Consider the following 20,267-nt stretch of genomic DNA (forward strand, 5'->3'; position numbering starts at 1 on the left):
GTCGCCAGCAATCCAATTGCGTCGGAATCGGCTTTACGTAACGCGGTAAACACGCGAAACCATAGAGACGACGATCGACAGCGAGGAGTTATGGCCGCGAGTGCACCTCTTGCGCATCTGGTGAGTTCTCCAATTTCAAGGTCGCGCGTACAGCGTTACATAAATCGCGACGCGAACGCCGCGGAATCCCGGGACACGCGGCGATCCTTCGATCTACGAACCAGAGATCCGATCCGAGGGGGCAAGGGCACAAATTCTAGTATTTGCCCATGACGTAGCGTAAAAAAATTCGATCTAATTTTATTATAGGATTTTAAGTATTAATTCGTCGGTGAGAATTCACAGACTTTCGTACAGAAACTCGATTTTGATCGACCTCGTAAACGAGTACGTGTAGCTCTACTTAAATTAGTGAATGATGACCCACCGAACTCGAATCTATAATAAGGCGTTGCATATCTTGTTCGTGAAATTAGCTTCGAATCTGGAAATAAGTGACCCAGAAAGGTTCAGCTAAACGAACGAAATTAATTATGTCTTTTGTATAATTAATTCGATTAAATATTCAAGACTCGTGGAATCAAGAATTCTTGGATTTCCAATTAGATCGTCGAATATTTTACACACAGATACGAATTTTCTGTCGGTATCTCATCTACCCGAAAATAGGAAGAGAATCTTCTATCGATCATTTGCATTCTCTCCTTAAAATATGTTTTAAAATTAGAACGAAAGCCCTGCTGTCTAACGAAGTCTCTATCGGTCTGCCTACAGACCTACGAATTAGCGTAAACGCGTCGTTGCGAAAGCAAGATACGAATCAGCCAACTCGCTTAGAGAGGTATCGTAAAACGATCTTGCGTCTTGGATCTCAACTTACTCTCGGGTGTCCGTCGATCGTTTTCGACCTGTGGATTAACGATTTCGAAAATCGAACACGAGCCTTTGCGGCAAAGACCGCACCCGATACTCCCACGAATTATTCCGACGACAATCTTGTCGAAAATTCTATTCTCGATGTCAGACATTTTATTATCATTATTCGTGAAATAAAAACGATAAATGTGAGTAGAAGCCTGTATCGAGCATTTTTGTTTTAGGAATCCGTGCCAAAGGTTTTTCCGATACGCGCGAAACGAAGAAAGTTTGACGCTGGAAACTGATACGACCATCTGGAATAATAGTTCACCATGAATCGAGCACGACGAGCAATGGGAAATGATCATGCAATTGCGGGGAGGCTGAAGTGCATGTGCATCGCGCGGTGATGCATTGAGAGCGAGGTCGTCCAAGTGTCGATCAACAGACGTAAAACCGGCGCAACGTCGGTCGTTTCAATACTAAATTCTCTATTCTCTTGCCCTTATACGCAATACGCTAACCAAATTCGCCAAACTTTATTCGAAAGCAAAATTATAACAAACTGTGAAAATATTTCATAACACAGAAACTTCAACGATGGCTTAACTTAAATTCTGTAGTGTTAATTGATACACGCAAGTCCAAAGTCCTGTTACAAAACTTACAAATGTATTCTCAATTTCAAAACTAATGAAAACGTAAAATTATTTATAAGATTCGGATTGACAATTTTGAAGGTGGAACGAGGAACGAGCTGTACACGCTCCGAAGGAAATCGAGAACACGTCGTTGGAACAAAACTCGCGACTCAATGTCACCGTGCTTGACAGAAAAAGAAAAGGCCACGCGGTGTACGAGAATAGTACATTGGATTTCCAGCAAGGAACAAAGATAATTCGATTAGAAGTCAGCGACCATGACCAAGTTTACGGTGCACGTTATAATTGCCGATCGCATTATCGAGTGTCAGAAGCTGGCTCGTGCTCGTACACGCTGAAAATCTGCGGGCTGCGATTCGCGTGTCTACGGCACGCTAATTCGATTTGCAAGATCCGACGATGTTGAATCCCGATGCAACGACTAACGTCGAGAAAACTCATTCCAAGTAGTAAACTCTTCGATCTATTAAATTCCACGTTATTCCCCGTTTCTTCAAAATGTATATTTCTCTTCTAATGTAGAACTATATTTCAGAAATTGTCAGTGTGGCGTGTTCCATTTGCCGCGTAAGCACCGAATGAATCTTTTTAACAGCCTGCATGAAAATAAAACGCGTACGATTCGTGGTACGGCGAAGAAACGCGAATGCAATCAAGAGACGACCGTGATTCAGGGCAAATTGCCGTCATTAGGCCTCTAATCTCGAGCGGCGCTTCAAATTAGTCGCGTCGCAGGAACGCGATGAGAAAAGACGTCGATCGGGAGGGAAAAACGCGAGGAATCTCGAATCGCGTGTCCTTCGTCAAGGATCGAGGCTTCCACGAAGGATAACGCAGCAATATCGTTAGAAAATCGATAAATCTGGGTAAAAATCGGTTGGAATTCTTATTTGATTCAGATAGAATAATTCGTCCCCAAGGAGCTTCGTAAGAATAAATGCTAGGTGTCGAGGATGCTAAAGAATAACCAAAGCAAAACATTTGTCCACGTTTCGAACATCTTTCGGTACTGAAACCCAACGGAAAGGATCTCTTTCTCTCTTCTGACGTTCGAATCCCCCGTTTCGCATTTTATTTTCCTCCGACGCCGTCACGGAGATCGGACAAAAGATTCGCAGACAGAAAATCCGCGAGAACGCGTTCCTCCTTATTAAAACCGTAATTACGCAACGGCACATTATTTTTCGCTGGTTTCATCGTGACAAAGGCCGTCGCGAAAGCAGCTTCGACGCTAATAAACCGGTCACCTCGGGCGACAAATACTTTTCTTTTGATTAAATCACCGATCGATCGTGTGCATTTGCATCCAGCCAGAAATTAAGCGCCCCTGGCTAACCGAGATACCATTTCTACGCAACGTACGTTGGAAATAGTACCTCGAAGTTGGTTCGAAGTTTAATCGAGACTAAGAACGAAGATAAAATTTGTGAATAAATAAATCCCATTGTAACGATCGTAACATATGCGACGCGGAAGTAATTATTAAGCGATTGTATCTTACCTCTGTCGAGTCTTGTTTCTAACGAGTTCCAACGAAGTGAAGAATTCCTTCTGAGACATTTGACGTGTTAATTTTTAGGATAGCTGTTACTTTCGATTGAAAGCTTCGATCTTCCGGTTCATTCGTCATCGCTCCTCCGACCGCTGTCGCGATCCAAGGGCCCTAGATCCATGAGACATCCCCAATCAATTAATTACGCGGGGAGCCAGTGGCGTGTCGCTCGAGGGCGCCTAATTAATCGATTAAGTCTCGAACAACGGAACCGGCAGCTAGTACACGATCTTAACGGTTAAAGTACTATTGTATCGCAAGTTCGGTACGACCAGCTCTTCGGTATACTTGAAACGAGCGTCACGGTTGGTCGTCTGGCTGCGATCCGGGGACCCACGGCGTTGATCGATGGATCGTCGATCGGTAGGCGTCCTGTATCCGTTCGGTCTCGCCTCGACACGATCGACGGTGACGTAATCGCGTTTCACGAGCGGTCAATGTTGCCTGAATCGTCGCTTTGAAACGCGGTCTGCAGGTGATTTCCATCGAACGCGTCCAATTCCGATTTCGAGGTTTGTTCTTTCATAGGCTGGGATCGCGTCGCTGCAATATTGGACGTTTTTTTTTTCTTTTTTGATGCTGTGGATGAAACGAAATCAACTGGCTGCTGAAGGTTACTATGGCTGTCCCCATCGCTTGATATAGATTTTGGTCTGCAAACTTCGTAGGCGTATGATCTCTGTCTCCTGACGCATTCACTGTTCGAACTTGGAATCCTGAATAGGAATGTCCGGCGAAACGGTAAGATTTTTTATAGAAATAGATATTCTATTAACTCTTGTATACCGTAATGCATTACTTTTGTGTAGTTTTGTTTTAAAAAATCTTTCAGGTTTCCAAAAGAGGCGATAGCTGACAAGGCAGGTTATAAAATTTGGGAACTGTTTTCTTTTGGTGCTCGAAAGAATATTCTTCTGGATAGCAAAGGTATTGTTAGAGATTAGTTACTCTTATAAATACTTTCCTAAGTTACAATAGCAAAATATAGATAGCAGACGTACTGTCGGGGATTAGTTCCACTGAGGGATCATTTCTTAAGAAAATTGTAGGATCGAATGGTCGAATGATACGCTCTAGTACGAGAACATTAGATAAACTTTGATACGAAGACGTTAAAAAGGTCGGGTGATTTTCTTATGGACAGTAACTCTCTTAGAAATCGTTTCTTAGAAAAACTATGCAGAATTCAAGAGTTTAATAATACACGTTCCAGCGTGGAATTATGTGTGCCATTTGCTTGTTGTAATCTAAGTCAAGAAGTTTCTGAAGAGGGCGAAACGAAAATAACAACATCGAATTGTTAGGGATTAGTTGCATTTGGGTCTGCGTTACGCTAATAGTTCTGTCGCGATAGTGTCATCGTCAGATCCGAGCCATTCTCTGATCTGTCATGCCGTGACTAGGTTGTTAACAGAGTTAGAGCCATTCTAAACGCAGTCACGTTCGAAACGTGGTCCAATCTGAATCAATATCCTTCGATGCACTTAAGTACTTTGTTATGTGCTCCGATTTCCTGCAATAAACGATTTCTTTATGGAATGCTTTAACGACACCGCTGACGATTCTTGCCCACAGCAAGGTAGTTCTGCGTCCTTCTTCCAAGGCTTCATCATACGTTGATGCGTCTTTATTTTTACAGTGCGGATACTTACCGTAACCCAATTTTATTTTCATCGCTAAAAAAACGTGACGTAACAAGGAAGTAGCAAATTGATACATTTCCTATTCGCAATAGAATCTACTAAATTGCAAATTCAAAGAGTCGTTCCATTTCATTCAATGCGATCATTATATGTTTTGCTGAATAATTAATGACGTTACAGATACCAACGTTTTTAATTAAGGGAATCTAAGTCAGTCGGGTGTAGTGTCACTTGGAACAATGCGGTTCGAGTAACGACAGGCAGGCGACACACTTTGCTATTGATTAAAAGCGTTATAATATCGTCAAGTATATCAAAACCTACAATTACAACTTCTGTGTGTAAGCTTTCTATCGTAAGAGCATTTCTATGTTCTTTTTTCTCATGAATCTTTCTGCAAGAGAATGTAAACTGAAAAGGAATCATTCTCGACGATTTTAAAGTTTTTCATAACTCTTGTTCGAGTCGAATTGGAGACAAACAGTTCCAAAATGGAACAAGTTCCTAGTAACATCTTTCTCTTGGCTAATCAAATTCCAATCTACTCGAGGATGAAGAAAAACGAGTTTGAAAAGAGGACGTAAACTATGGAAATCTTCGTTTATGAAACTCTACCAACAAATTTTAATTGCAACGAAACCAGAGGCATAATCTGCAGATCTCGGAACACTTTAAACCTAAAAATCGGCCAGTGGTGAACTCGTGACACTCGATATTTGGACTTCTCGAATAATCAATACGGTTGGTATTCGGCATAACGCTTTTAATTCGCAGTGTACACAGAGTTGAGCAGCAATAGACCATTTTTTAATTACTTTTCTAATTTATTGGGGAAGCGTACCATCCCTGTTAGGTAAATACATCTACTTTAGTATGATCCATGCGTCATAGAAATCCACGTCATCCTAGCCCCTGCGTCGCCAAATCCTGATTCCCCCTTAGAAACAACATATCCTAAACCTTATCCTGTCCCATTATCCTAAAACCCCAAAAGTCTAAAGGAGGGTCACTCTATCTCTCTATCTTTACCAGTTTGTTCCTAGGGGCTGTTTCAGGATTGAGTAGACAAATTCTGGGAGCGTACAGGGACACTCAAACTCACATTTGTCTTTTACATAGCAATCATATGGAAAAGTTAAATGAAACTAATAATTTTTCAATCTATCACATTTTATAATAGTCCATCATAAAGTAACATGTACTTTTGAATTTTCCTACAGTCCTCTGCTGACCACTGATGATCACTCCAGATACTACCAGCCTCTGCCAGCCTCTCCCAGCCTTTGCTGGCCTCTGCTGACCACCGCTTATATTTCTGACAACGTATAACGATTACTACTGACTTCTGCCTGCCTCTGCTCGTCTCTGCTGACCACTACTGACCACTCCTGTTACTTCTGACAACGTATAACGATTACAACTGGCTACTGTTAGCCTCTCCCAGCCTCTGCTGGCCCCTGCTGACCACTCCTGGAATTTCTGACAACGTATAACGATTACTACTGACTTCTGCCTGCCTCCGCTGGACTCTGCTGACCGCTACTGACCACTCCTGATGCTTCCGACAACGTATAACGATTACTACTTGTTACTGTTTGCCCCTGCTGGACTCTACTTGCCTCCCGACGTCAGCTGACCATCGCTGACCACTGCTGACCGTTGCTGACAACTTGTGGCATGATGTAATATAATATAATATGTTTATATGTATTAAAGTTTTGTATAATGTAAATCTATGACAATAAATGATATAATTTTAAAGTATTCTATGCGTTCTCGTCATTTTTTACCGTCCTTTTCCTCTCCTAATCATTCTCTTACCTATAAGATGCGTACCACCGTCTTCGCAAGTTCACCAGCATTTTAGAAATGTTCCGGGAACTTTGGAAATCCGAATTTGACCTTGACCTTGACCCAATTTCGAAAGTAGGTCAAGGCCATTCGAATCTTAGAAAAATTCCGGCCGCTTTGGAAATCCGGATGGCCTTGACCCAATTTCGAAAGTAGGTCAAGGCCATTCGAAATTTTAGAAATCTTCGGGCCAACTTGGAAATCCGGATGGCCTTGACCCAATTTCGAAAGTGGGTCAAGGCCATTCGAAATTTTAGAAATCTTCCGGCCGACTTGGAAATTCGGATGGCCTTGACCCAATTTCGAAAGTGGGTCAAGGTCACCGACATTTCAGAAAACGCTCCGGGCACTTTGGAATTCCAGTTTTAAGTAGAGAAACGGTTTCTTATAACTAAGGGAATAATAGGGAGAGGAAAAGAAAGGTAAAAGTGACGAGAACACATAGAATTCTTTGAAATTATATCATTTATTGTCATAGATTTACATTATACAAAGTTTTAATACATGTATATCATGTTAGAAGTTGTTAACAAAGGTCAGCGTGGTCAGCAGGGGCCAGTAGAGGTCAGCAGAGGGATGCAGAGGCATGCAGAGACTAGCAGGGGCAAGCAGTAGCAAGTTGTAATCGTTATACGTTGCCAGAAGCATCAGGGGTGGTCAGCAGAGGTCAGCAGAGGCTGGGAGAGGCTGACAGTAGCCAGTCGTAATCGTTATACGTTGTCAGAAGTAACAGGAGTGGTCAGCAGCGGTCAGCAGAGGCGAGCAGAGGCATGCAGTGGTAAGCAGAGATCACCAGGGGCGAACAGTAGCATGTAGTAATTGTTATACGATGTCAGAAGCATCAGGGGTGGTCAGCAGTGTTCAGCAGAGTCCAGCAAAGGCATGCACAGGCAAGCAGAAACCTGCAAAGGCAAGCAGAGACTTGTAGGGGCATGCAGTAGTAAGTATTAATCGTTATACATTATCAGAAATACCTGCAGTGGTCAGTAGCGTACGGCAGAGGCCAGGAAAGCTCAGCAGAGACAAGCACACGCTGACAGAGATCAGCAAAGACCAACAGAGGTTAGCAGAAGTCAGTAGTAATCGTTATAGGTTGCCAGAAATATAAACGGTGGTCAGCAGAGGCCAGCTTAGGCCAGGGGACGCTGGCAGAGGTTAACAGAGGAAGGCAGGAGTCGTAGTAATCGTTGTACGTTGCCAGAAACATAAGCGGTGGTCAGCAGTGGCCTGCAATAGTCAGCTGACGTCGGGGGATGCTGGCAGAAGTCAGCACAGGCCAGCAGAAGTCAGCAGAGGCTGGGGGAGGTTGACAGTAGCCAGTAGTAATTGTTGTACGTTGTCGGAGGTATCAGGAGTGGTCAGCAAAGGCACGCAAAGGCAAACAAAGGCTAAAAATGCCTGAGCAGTCGAGATTCCAAATCGTATGCCGTTGACGTGAGGTCGGATTTCAGTTGTTCAAGTGCGAGAAGGCAAATGTGAGCCTTCCTGAAATTACTTCGGGCAGCTTTGGAGAATCCTAAAAGAGGGCATGTGTCAGTTTGCCTTTATCGACTCTCCGAAACTCTACGAGCTCACGTACGCGTGATCTGGCATAGTGTGAGAAAGTGGAATGAGGTGTCCCCGGTGCACCCGAGGCTCCGTCTGGCATCTCTGACTCGACAAAGAACTCCTTGTCGCGAGTAACACCGAGAACTAATGGCTGCGAATTTAGAATAGTTCACTGAGCGACAAGGGAAAATTGTATTTTACGAAAATTATCTACAAATGTGAATATTACTTTTTCTGAAACGCTTGTTAAGTATTATATACGAGTATTAGGTATTTGCACGCGAGTATCTTGATCCGACGAGAACGATGGCGTTCAAAACCGCGCAAGGAACACACCCGTTGCATGTGGCGTGTAATTCAGCAGCTGTTCGCGTGTCCATGACACCGTAAACACTGGCGAGATGCAAAAGATCAAAAACGAAGCGCCATTCTACCGTTATCATAGTCGTTGCTAACCGCGAGTCGCTAGGTGTGATTGTTCTCTACGTCTTTGAACTTATAAATCGAATTAATCCAGCGCGCCAACGAGGAAAAAGTCTTTTCAAATGTCTGTGACTTTTTTAGAACATCTTTGACTATCAAGGAACACGAACAGATTTGTTGAAATAGAAGCACTTTATAGTAAAAAGAATCGATACATTTGAAATAACATTTAAAAACTACTGCAATTATTACGATCGTGAAACTACGAAACTAAATAATTTTTACAGGAAATTCAGAAGTTCCTGGTCTTACAAATCAATGTATTAATTTTATTATTTTATTTTATTACCATAATATGAATAATATAAATCGATAAATTAACCTATTCGAGCAATTTATTGTAGTATAACATTCTTGATTTCATTGTTTAAGCCATCTTTCGTACAATATTGTTTATTAAAACCTAAAACAAAATATACGAAGAAAAGAGATTTTATTGGCAAGGAACACATATGTATTTTTTTAAAATTTGACTTGCTGCATAAAGATTCATCAAAATACACGATAAATACTTCGCAGATGTTCCTTGTAATACATTTTCCATCCCGTTAAAACAAGAAAAAAATATATATATATATAATAAATCTACTGATAAATTGTGAGATGATTATATTGATACAATATACATACATATACTGATAACCTTTGGAGAAAAATAAAAAATACGACGTAGTATGTGTCTGTATAGACGTGTATAATATTTGATAATTTAAGAATGTCCTGTGCATTCGCAATAAAAAGAAGATATAACAAATATCTGCGAAGCTTCGTCATTATTCTCGAATCTCTGACCATTTATAAACGTTCTATGCAACAAACATACATCTTACCATTGTTTAGATCTTTTCCGTCACTGCGTAAAAATATTATGATACAAAAAGTATTTTTATTATGCAGAAATATATCCTCTATATTCCTTTATTATGAATGCCTGAAAATCTTTCGTGTATCGTAGTCGTAGCACGAAACGATAACTGCGAGAGCGTAATTATCGTCTTGAACATCTGCCGTAAGAATGTTAACGGTAGCTGGAATGGTTCAGCATGCAAGTCCCGATACCTCATGGGTAATTCCTCGGAGCAGCGTTTAAGGAATTATGGCGTTACTCGATTCTCAAAAACATTTCTTACAAAGTACGTTCGACCGTTGCGTTTCGAAAAAATAAAACGTCAAAAACAAATCGCGCAACGACACGCGGACTCGAAGATCGTGCTAAAATACGCAGCCCAAAATAATTAGAGGATAAGGCCGTACGAACAATCCTATCGTTCACCAAAATATCCAAACATTTTAAATACTCCGATATGCTACGTAAGATAGACAATCTGTACAATTATTACTGTATCAAAGCTACGTATCTCCACCGTGTTTTGCAAGATAGGACGGGTTAGTGTACTCATCAGCGAAGGTACTTATTGTTGGACCAAAAAAAGAATCGTCTTGGAAGACCTCCAAATCGTTGTCACTCTACTTTACTATAGGAAGAGAAAGAAACAATTGCTAAACAGAGAACCGAATTCGAATTCGTTCGTCTGCAAGACAACTCCCTAAGAATGTCTTCCCGTGGCTAATATTCGTAACATAGCTATTCTCTAGATCATAATAATGTAACAATTGATTGCTAGAGGAAAAGGATTCCGTAGTTAATATTAATCTTGTCTTTCAGGTTAGAGAAACCTAAAGGCTCGCTCCTTTACCTTTTTCTCAAAACCGCGTCGATGCTCTTATCTCTAAATAGGACTACTTTATATATTTAAAGGTTTAAACAGGAACTTGCGACAACAAGACTTAATGTACGACTCTGTTGACGGATGCAGCACGTCCCACCACAGGTTAATTCTCATAAATTGATCAGGTCCGATCCCCTAATTGTTTTGAGCAGCGTGAGAAAAAGCATGTGGATGCAATCGTAATTCAAAGCTCACAAACAGCACTCTACACTGAACACAAAATAATGTTAAATGATGCATGAAAAATCGAAGATCTACATTTATTAATCCTCCCTTTATTTGTTCACTATATGCAAAACGCTACAGCTTATACATTGCATATACAAGTATGCGTTTAATAATAAAATCCACGACAAAAGTGTTCTAATCCCAGTGTCCAGTAACAGCGCTCAAATAAATTCAAGTGCAACCTCAGCGTCGATGATGTCGATCCATCGGTTGTCACAATGTCACTGCCATACTAATTCCTCGCTTGCTCTATACAAAGTCACGCGGATTTTGCGCTTACAACCATTACGATTCACCGCTGCTTATCAAGAAGAAGGAAAAGAAGAAGAATGACCGTGTAGCTATCGTTCGTAGTAGTGATCTCGCAAGATTATCGTTCATTCGACATAGCGCAGCAAATGAGTTACGTTTTAAACGGGTAACCAAGATTTGCTCTAACATCATGATCAGCAATTAAAATCCATATTTACGAAAATGTTGATCGAAGTGAACAGAGGCCAGAAGTAGAAATCTAGGTAGCCCGTTCTAATAAACTATATCTTTCGAGTCATCGACGTCCGCCGGAAAAGCACTGATATAATCATCGGGTGAGCGACGAACAAAGTTAAGTGTCCTTAAAAACCGTAATAACTCTCGTAAAAACATCGAACGAAGAAATATATACTATCTCTTTCTTTCTCTCTCTCTCTCGCTTTCTCTCTCTCTCTTTCTCTCCCTCTCTCTCTCTCTCTTTCGATTCCTCTACAATAATTATGGATTATGTACAGAGTTTTCGTTGATCGGGCCACTGTCGTCTGTGCCAACTATGACACAGCTTGGCTGCCACGGCAGGTAGAGAAGTAGGACTGGCAGAAGTATTAAAACGTACCACTGAAATCAAACAACGTTAGGGGACATGATGGCGTCTCGGTCCCGTGCTAGAGTCGTTCATCGTCGCACAGGTGAACGCGACCTCATGACCCGGTGATAGAAAAGAGTACAACGTCCATCTGATTCGGAAGGTCTCGTTGATTCCAAGATCGGTATTCCGGTATTCGACTCGACGCGAGTACCAAATATGCTCGTTCAGCTTCAAAATAATCCTTCGACTATTCCTGAGCATGGAAAGGCGAGTTGGCCTACGCTTGATCGGTGCCGTCGTGAAACTTGAAGTAGTGGATCTTCATGGCCCTGTTGTTGGGATATTTGATCTTGCAATAAGGACAGGTCGCGTCGACGGCGCCCTTCACGGTGTAGCTGGTCAGGTCCGTTTCTTTGTGGAAGTTCTTGTTCTGATCAGCGTCGTAGACGGTGTTGTGCACCGTCAGCATATGATTTGTCATCGCTGTTCTGGTGAACACGTGTTTGCCGCACAGGTTGCAGCTGAAGATCATGCTGGTGTGGGACAGCTCGTGGTTCTTCAAGCTCAGAAGCGTGGGGAACATCAGCTTGCAACCGTCGACCGGGCAAGCGTGCTGCGGCGGAGTGTTCTTGTGCTTGACGGTGAAATGCTGTCGTAAATTCGACAGACCCGGGAACTCCTTGTAGCAGACGTTGCAACAGACCTTGCCGTCGTTCCCAGCCAATGGTACGCACTCGGTTGACGTCATTATATTCGCTTTGACGATGTTCTTGACGACGCGCGACTTGTTGTGCACCAGCTGCTTGTGCTTGTACAGCACGCTCATGTTCGGGAAGAACTTTCTACAAACGTGGCACATCACCGACTTCTTGCCAGTGTTCACGGCCTCCATGGCGGTCAACGGCTTTTGCAGGGTATCCTCCTCCAATTTCACCTTCTTCGGCTTGGACTCCTCCTGCGACAATCTTCGCGTGTTGTTGTACAGCGACGAGTTCAACATGTCGCTGTGCAAGTTGAACTTGTGACGCTGCAGGGATTGGTTGCTGCTGAATACTTTGTGGCAGACGTTGCACAAGTGTTGCTGGCCGATCGGTGGTGATTTCTTGCCCATCGAATGCAACTTCATGGCGGCAATGCTGGTCGCTTTGTGAAGCTTTTTGTGTCTCCACAGTACCTTCTTGGAGCTGTACATCTTTCCGCAGATCTCGCAGGGGAAAGTCGGTTTCCTGATGTCGCTGAGAATCGGATAGGCTTTGTGCCACTGCATGTGCATGTTCAACGTCTCCCTGTCCGGGTAAACGTTCGTGCAGAGCTCGCATTGAAGCTCGTCTCCCGTGAAGGACTTCTCGGCCTTGGTGCGGGCGCAGTGCACGTCCCACAAATGTTTCCTCAGTTCGGTCACGTCGTTGAATTTATCGTTACATACCTGACACTGGAAGTTACCCTGGGGTTTCGCGGGCGGCGGATTCGGGAAAGATTTCCGTGCTCTGGCCGGTCTGTCGGGGGTAGAATTTACATCCTGCTCCTGTTTGGTCAAGAACGTCTGTTTCACTGATTTCTTGTCATCGTTCGGCGTGAATCGTAAACTTAAACGAGAGTTTGCTCGACTGTGCCATGATCTGTGTATCTTGAGAGAGGCTTCTTCTACGAAACTCTTTCCGCAGAGGTCGCATTTGTGGCCACCTTTCGTTTGTGTCCTCTCGCCGTGGGCGTTTTGGAAATGAAGGTTCAAATTCCCTTTGAACACAAAACTCTTTGGACACTGGGGGCACATGTTCTTTGCCGACTTGTGTTCGGTTATTATGTGCCGTTCGAGAATCTCCTTGCTACTGAACATTCGCGAACAATCGGGGCAACCGATGTGGGACTTGCCCGATTTGTGAATGTTCCGTATGTGTCTCTTGAGATTCGCATAGTTCGAGAACATCTTGCCGCACAGGTTGCATTCGTTCTTGTTCGAGCCAGGATCCGAGGTGGCACTGGCGTTCATCGACTTGGAGTCCCGCGAATCCTCTTCCATTGTTCCGTACTCCACGCAGGAGCTGTTCGCGGTCTGCTCGTTAGGATCCTCTATGCCGTGATCCTTCATGTGGCTCTCCAGAGCACCCGCGCTGCTGAACATGCTGCGACAGATCACGCACGAGTAAATCTTCACCTTCAGATGGAGGTTTCTGTGCTCCGTCAACTCGGCCCTGGTGGCGAACTCCAAGTTGCACAAAGCACAACTGTACTGGTTGCTGTCGGATATCTTGGCCGCGTTTATTTCCGCCTCGAACGTGTCCCAATCCTTGATAGGCGTCGTAATGCTTTGCACAGGCTTCGCGGACTCCTTTTCGAGCAGTTGCTTCTGGTTCCGTTCCTCGCGATGCGACTCGTGATGCTCCAAGAAATCGGCAGATGATCTGAATTTAGCACAGCACTCGGAGCAAATGAAATCTTTCTTTTTATGGTCCAGAGTGATGTGATTATGAAACTTTTTGAACACGAGATACGTCATTCCGCAATGCACGCATTTGTAGGACGTCCGAACCTCTGGCGACAGACGTTGGCACAGATCTTTGTGTTTCAGCATGTTAGGCCTGTATCGATATATCATTCCGCACAAATCGCAAACGTGATTATGAGCAGGATCACCGTTTTTATAGGGTCGAGGAATAATCGGGCCCGTTTCGGGCGGTTTCTTCAAACCTTCTTGCTTTAGACGCGGCAGAGGTGTCATCGGTTTTAACTTGGGAGGAGATCGCGATGGCGAAATCAGTTCTTCGTATTGTCTGTCGGAGTGCTTTGACAGGTGACTCAGTAATTCTTTTCTGTTTTGCAGAGATCGCAAACACATGTTGCATGTAAAGTACTTCTCCTCGCCATGGTTAGGCACGACCAATGCAATTTTCATTGCACACTCGAACGACGCACCGCAATGTAACTTATACATTGATCGATCGGGGAATTCTGTCAAACACGCGATGCATGTGTACGGCCTCAAATCGGGCATATGTTGACGAATATGAGAAAGCGTATTTCTCCGATCGGTAAAGGTTTCTTGGCAGGAATAGCACGAGAACGTTTTCAATTGGCTGATAATACTTTGCTGTACTTGCGTTAAGGGAGCATCCTTCTCCATGCTGATTAATTCATCCTCCAAATCTTCTACCAACTCTTCCTCGTCGTCTAGCGTTGTATCGTTGTTGCCGTTTGGCTTGTCTGTATGAAATCTCTCCATGTGCTTTGTGTAAGAGTATTTCGAGTGTAAATTAATTTGACAGTGCACGCACTTTTGCTTGAAAACACGTGTTCCTCGAAAGTGAGTGTGCGGGCCCCGTCTCATCTTTTTCTTACTTGCTGATGTCGAAGCACTAGACTTTTGCGTAGAATCGGCTTCCATCACCCTGTCTTCCTTGTTGGAAAGAGGATTTGGCAACAGTTCGCTACCAGTAACGGATTCTATTTCTATGGTACAATCTGTGTCATAGTCTACTTGTAACTCAGATTTTGCTAACGGATCCACGTCTTTTGTCGGTGCTGGTTGAGCTTTTGGTAAATTTGTTTCATCGTCGTTTACTTCTTCAACATGAACACTGTTTGATATATTATTTATACTTTCTTCGAGAGTAGCTGATTCCTGGAAAAAAAATACAATTTACTTGTAACGTGTCCTAATTTCTTAGATTTTGTTCCCCAAATTACAGTACTTACCAAATCAGAATCGGTAGCAGATTCTGAAATAACTTCAATGTTATCTTCGTAAAAATCAAGATCCACAGGTTCATCCTTGATAGTTATAACCTAAATAGGTAAAAACATGTGTTCATTATAATTTCTTACAATATCCATGTGTATAAATTACTAGAGAATATACACTTACCATAGGAATCGACTGCAAATGCTTTTCCAACCATTGATGCAATTTGTCTTGGGTACGAAGACAAGCTTCTTTATAATTATGCCACTGATTCACATTTTTAACACACTTTTCACATATGTCTGTTGATAATCTATCCGTGGCTAAAATCTAAAAGATATACATGCTAAGTAGAAGCGTGAATTCTTCATAGTCTCAACTTAAGAAACTAAGCTATCGTCAGAATAAGGTATTGAAAATGCATTCTTTAAAAATCTTATTCCAATCAGTATCTACAGAACCATCAATAGCCAACAATGGCAAATAGAAATAAAATGCTCGTAACCGTTCTAGTTGGTTCTAATTTTCCTGGCATAGTTCAGTGTAGACCTAACCTCGAAGCACACGCATTGGGCATATATACGAGGCGCGATGCGTTCAATGGTACGGCAAAAGGAACGTATATTCGACGCTAAATATCTACAAGGAAGCGATATTTCACACTTACCTGAATCGACAGGCAGGCTTGTATCTTAGTGGCCAACGGTACCGGAGAGTCTTGCATCCCGAAAACCGACGACTTCGGTTCATCGGTGGAGAGGCAGAGCCTGCACACGTTTTCCATGTTCTGCAACTCCACCACCTCGTCCATTGCGGACGTTTATTGCCGTCGCACTTTCTCGCAAGATATCACGGTATTTTGTCTACCAACGAAACGCGTTTTCCAAGACCAGGTTAGGGACGCAGCGTTTTGTTTGTACGTCGACATTTGAAACTGAAACCGAGCGGTCCGTTTCGATGCGTTCCGCGTGTTCAGAAAACAAGTTCCAAAGACGCGTGACGAACAATGTTGTCCAGCTCAGTCTCGAGATATTTATTTATCAACTACTTTTTATCGTGATCCATGTGCAATGAGTGCAAAAAATGTTTTGTCTATGATAACGAATAACTGGCGTTAATACTGCAAGCAGAAACTATGAAGGATTGCTTACTTTAATAAGTTGTACTTCAGATAACGATACTGATTAAAGTAGGGTTGGAACAGCCAAGCAGTGGTGATAAATGAGGAAAGAATAGTTTCCGTTGGTCGAGTGATCTTTTATTTTATATGTACTTCCCAATATATATTTGACATGTAATTGTTTGTCGTTTGTCGAGAAGACAGATTGTACATACAGAGCAGGTAAACGTACACGGCACATCTTGTTCAATTTTTATTCTTAGTTCGATTAACTTACAAGATAACTGTTGCATAATGGAACTAAACGATCGGCATCCCTTAATTTTGAAACATTCATAGCAAATTATCATTCAGGCGTTATAAAAATAATTCAATGTATAAAATCGAAAAGGTTGGAATGTAAATCGGGTTGGTCGAACATTATAGCGCTGTTAGGGCCGCTACATAGAGAACGATATAAATAGTCACGTGACTCAAACTTTTATAAGTTTTCGCCAAAGATTTAAACAAGCTTGTTGGAATTTAATAAACGATTGCCCTAATTTGTCACAAATTTGCGATCTAAATGATTATTACGACTAAGACGTATACATATGATTCTACATATACATACATATTCATTCAATTTTGTCCATGGAATGTGACGTAAACATTTCAATAAATCGTACCTAAGGTACGAGAAAGACCTTCTCAACATAAAATTATTGAGCGTTCCTTTCCAACGTGTCATAAATATGGCAGCTATGAAATATTCTCGGAAAGCTCTTCTACGCGGGGGTTTTTCTAAAACCACCGATCTACTTGGTACACGGTGAGCTTTCGCACGGCATCTCGTTAAATTCACGGTGTCGAATCAAATACACTATTTTTTTTCGTTAAACACCGTAGGGATCGTATACAGTGCGAGTTAGAACCATCGAGACGTTTCCTACATCTATCTTGGGAGTCTCTGTCCCACGAAGCTATTCACATTAATGTACAGTACAGAATTAACCAAGAATTATATATTTCTATACAGATATCATCAACAATAATTTTGTGCTAGTCGCTTTCAAAAATATCGACATCCGTTCCGCGATTCTTTGTCATCTTGTGTTTCATCGATCGGCAACAACGCGTTTCCGGTGGAACAAACAACGTTATATACACCCAGTTAAAAAGAACATGGCCGCACTGCTCGAAACAAAGATACGCATTAAACTATTCTATTTTATTTAAAGAAAAAATGTATTAAAATCAAATCAAGTGGTTGACATTCTTCCTCTAGAATTAATGTATTTCCCAAATATTGTGGTTGTGCAGCCAAATTTCTTCGATCAAGCGTACATCGAATACTGTTACGTGATCGAAAGTCTTAAGTTAATCTCTATTTCGTTAATGCGTTTCGTCGAAATCTACTTTCTCGTCTAACGATTACGTCGGTCGACTACAATGTTGGAAATTGTGCAAATTTATCTCCCTATCGACGCTTCCGCAACAAGGTACCCTTTTGACGATTTCTGCGCTTGATCCCGATTACGAACACTCGAATAGCTACGATCATTTCGCGCCATTCTCGCAGCCAACGAGTTCCGGTTCGTGTTTCACCGTTCGTTCTATCTATTGTACGGAAACGTGTGCGCAGGACTGTTGCGCAATTCAGGTCGTCAAGCAATTGGAATTGAAACAGGAACTCCGCTGCGATTGTTGTCGAACATAGTCTTGGACGTTGAATTTTGTGTCGTCCGGGTCGTTGCTCTTTCTGGCCATCAACTCCCTGAAAGTATAAGAAATAATATTTACCGTTCAGTTCCTCCCAGCAAAGAATGCAACGTATGAACATCATGGCTGACTCTATGTAGATCCCCTAGCGTCATCCATCTGCCTAACACGAGGATGTACGTATGTATGCATCAAAACTATCCTCAAAATACGTTTTAAAAGAGAATCTAATTTACTCGTACATATAAGACATATTTGCAAGGATAAATTCAGCATATACGAGTTTTATTACATTCCTACGCTGAAGTCTCAATTATGTCTACAATTTATGAAACACCCTGTATTTGCTAGCTTGGCACAACATGTTGAAAGTCATTAATATGGTCCTAGATGGGAATTATTATTAATGCCTTTGGTTATGATTATCTTCCTAAAGTGCGTGTATATAATGTATTCGTATTATACAGAAGAAATTCATAATTATTAGTTCACGTTACGTAAACTACAACTATAAGAACCCCTGTGTCGAGTCGGCCATGATTAAAATATGAATATAGCACTTAGCGCTATAGTTTCGACAGGTTAACGTCTCGCGTGTTTTTCCCACACGCTGATAGCAATTAAGTCAACGTTTTTCAAATACCTAGCAACGGCCAAGAAGGCCAATTCGACGTTCAGGCCGGTTTTAGCAGAGGTTTCCATAAAGGGGACTTTGTACTCTTGCGCCAACCGCTCGCCTTCTTCTTTCTTCACGATTCGTTCCGGTCCGCAGTCCGACTTGTTACCTGAAATTAGCTTGTTTCAGTTTGTTACGTTCCTGTTAAATTAGCACTTAACGATCTAAAGCGAATCTCTAACGCGTACCGATCGAATAGGATATCAAATATTGGGTCGGTTACTAACTAAAACTAGTTTCGTGTATATAAAAGTTAGGAAGTTGCTCTAGAATCCGTGATAAACGAACCCAAATGGATCACCGTAGCATTAATTCTATCACTTCCGAAATTCACATTACTTCCTCGACGACTCGATCGGAACTGAGGAGGTAATTCTTGTTAGCGACAACCTTTCATATTTCTCACGATCTTCCTGACACCGCAACAAGCATGTCCGCGTTAATCAATCATCCCACCTACCCAACTAGCGATTCTTTATTCGCCAGCTAACCGAGCGGTACTTCACTCTTCCTAGACCGTTCTCTTTGACTTTCTACGAAAGCAAGAAACTAATCGAAACCGCAACAAACCAGTTGCTGCTCATCGACGTATCGATCATTGACAACTTTCTCGGAAACCGAGCGACAAAGAAAGCTAGCCAACTTGTCTTCTTTTCGTTCAGTTTTTTTCTCAAATTAAAAACCGAAACAGCCCGCGCGAATCGGCATTTTTCGCGCGTAAACGATCCCTAAACTCACCCAGCAACATGATGACCACGTCCTCGTTGGCGTGCTCTCGGATTTCGCTCAGCCATGCCCTGATGTTATCGTAACTCGTCTTGTTCGTCACGTCGTACAGCAATAAAAGAGCTAAAACCAATAATGATCGTTTTGCGTTACGCAACCGGCCGTGATCCTGGTAATTGGTAGACCCGGAAACAAAAGCTTTCACGTGACGTTGTCCGCGTTACTGCGCGTCTAGTCATTCGTGCTCTTTTTGCGCTGGCCAGGAAAATTGCTCGCGCGCTCGTTTCGTCATGCAATTCTTTGACCAACGACGGACGAAACAATGTTTCTTGTACGCAAATTGACTGGAATTGTTCAGAAATAGATTTCTACGACGCCAGGGGGGAAACAGAAAATCTTAAAGTCGGATGTAGGCATCCATGACTTAGATCAGTCGGTAATACTAGCGTTCATTTTCATCTTTCATCGTTCGATGAATCCAATACGCGACGCTTGAAAACTTCCGCTCTGATCCTCGTCAATGGGTAGCTCGGGGATCGATCAATTATAATACTTTTTTTCCATTCGAAAGCATGTCTCTTCAGAATGTTTCACGGGTTAAAGCCTAAAGCACTAGCGTTCGTGTTATAGAATTGGAGACACCATTGTCGAAGTGTCTCCGACACGTAATTGTTACCAAGCCTTTGAAACGTCTAACTATTGTCGCGGCGACGTCCCGGTTCAAAGAGGTTTTCTTCGCGCAAACAATGGAGGTGCCCCCTACGGCGGATGCCGCGTTTCCTTCCCCGCCTCTTTAGCCTCGAATTCAGTTAAGTAGCTCTCCAAAATTAACGCTGTCGTTGAATTTAGAATCATTTCGCGACCTGCTTCGCGAAAACATCGATCACTTCTACAATTCTATAACCCCGTCGATCTCCTACGTTTGGAAAAAGAGTTGAATTTCCAACGCGCAGCTTACCGGGGAAGAAA

At 42.5% G+C, this 20,267-nt stretch overlaps 2 protein-coding genes and 1 long non-coding RNA gene across 7 annotated transcripts in view; 1 reads left to right on the plus strand and 2 right to left on the minus strand.

Annotated features, from left to right (window-relative positions):
- Positions 1-754: 754 nt before the first annotated feature.
- LOC143344795 (uncharacterized) lies at positions 755-6,495 on the plus strand. 2 transcript variants are annotated; one of them, XR_013080147.1, is made up of 4 exons: positions 755-3,584; positions 3,686-3,813; positions 3,905-3,999; positions 5,936-6,495. It is a non-coding gene; the product is annotated as an uncharacterized LOC143344795 (long non-coding RNA). The 2 variants fall into 2 exon arrangements; XR_013080146.1 differs by having other exon boundaries at positions 755-3,813.
- Positions 6,496-10,582: 4,087 nt separating this feature from the next.
- LOC143344505 (uncharacterized) lies at positions 10,583-15,995 on the minus strand. Its single transcript, XM_076770622.1, has 4 exons — positions 15,743-15,995; positions 15,259-15,405; positions 15,090-15,179; positions 10,583-15,015 (listed from the first exon to the last, which is right to left on the minus strand). The coding sequence occupies exons 1-4, from the start codon at positions 15,884-15,886 to the stop codon at positions 11,674-11,676; spliced, it is 3,723 nt and encodes a 1,240-aa protein (XP_076626737.1). The 5' UTR covers positions 15,887-15,995; the 3' UTR covers positions 10,583-11,673.
- Positions 15,996-16,311: 316 nt separating this feature from the next.
- The window catches only part of LOC143344808 (ras-related protein Rab-37), a 122,649-nt gene continuing 118,693 nt past the window's right edge, over positions 16,312-20,267 (minus strand). For all 4 annotated transcript variants that reach the window (XM_076771250.1, XM_076771251.1, XM_076771252.1 and 1 more), the window contains 3 exons: positions 19,311-19,421; positions 18,540-18,681; positions 16,312-17,951 (listed from right to left, as the gene is read on the minus strand). In XM_076771250.1, coding sequence (XP_076627365.1) covers positions 17,834-17,951; positions 18,540-18,681; positions 19,311-19,421 — 371 coding nt within the window. In that variant the 3' untranslated portion in view covers positions 16,312-17,833. The remainder of the gene's footprint in view (positions 17,952-18,539; positions 18,682-19,310; positions 19,422-20,267) is intronic.

The sequence above is a fragment of the Colletes latitarsis genome, chromosome 8 (assembly GCF_051014445.1).
Source record: "Colletes latitarsis isolate SP2378_abdomen chromosome 8, iyColLati1, whole genome shotgun sequence".
NCBI classification, from domain to species: domain Eukaryota; kingdom Metazoa; phylum Arthropoda; class Insecta; order Hymenoptera; family Colletidae; genus Colletes; species Colletes latitarsis.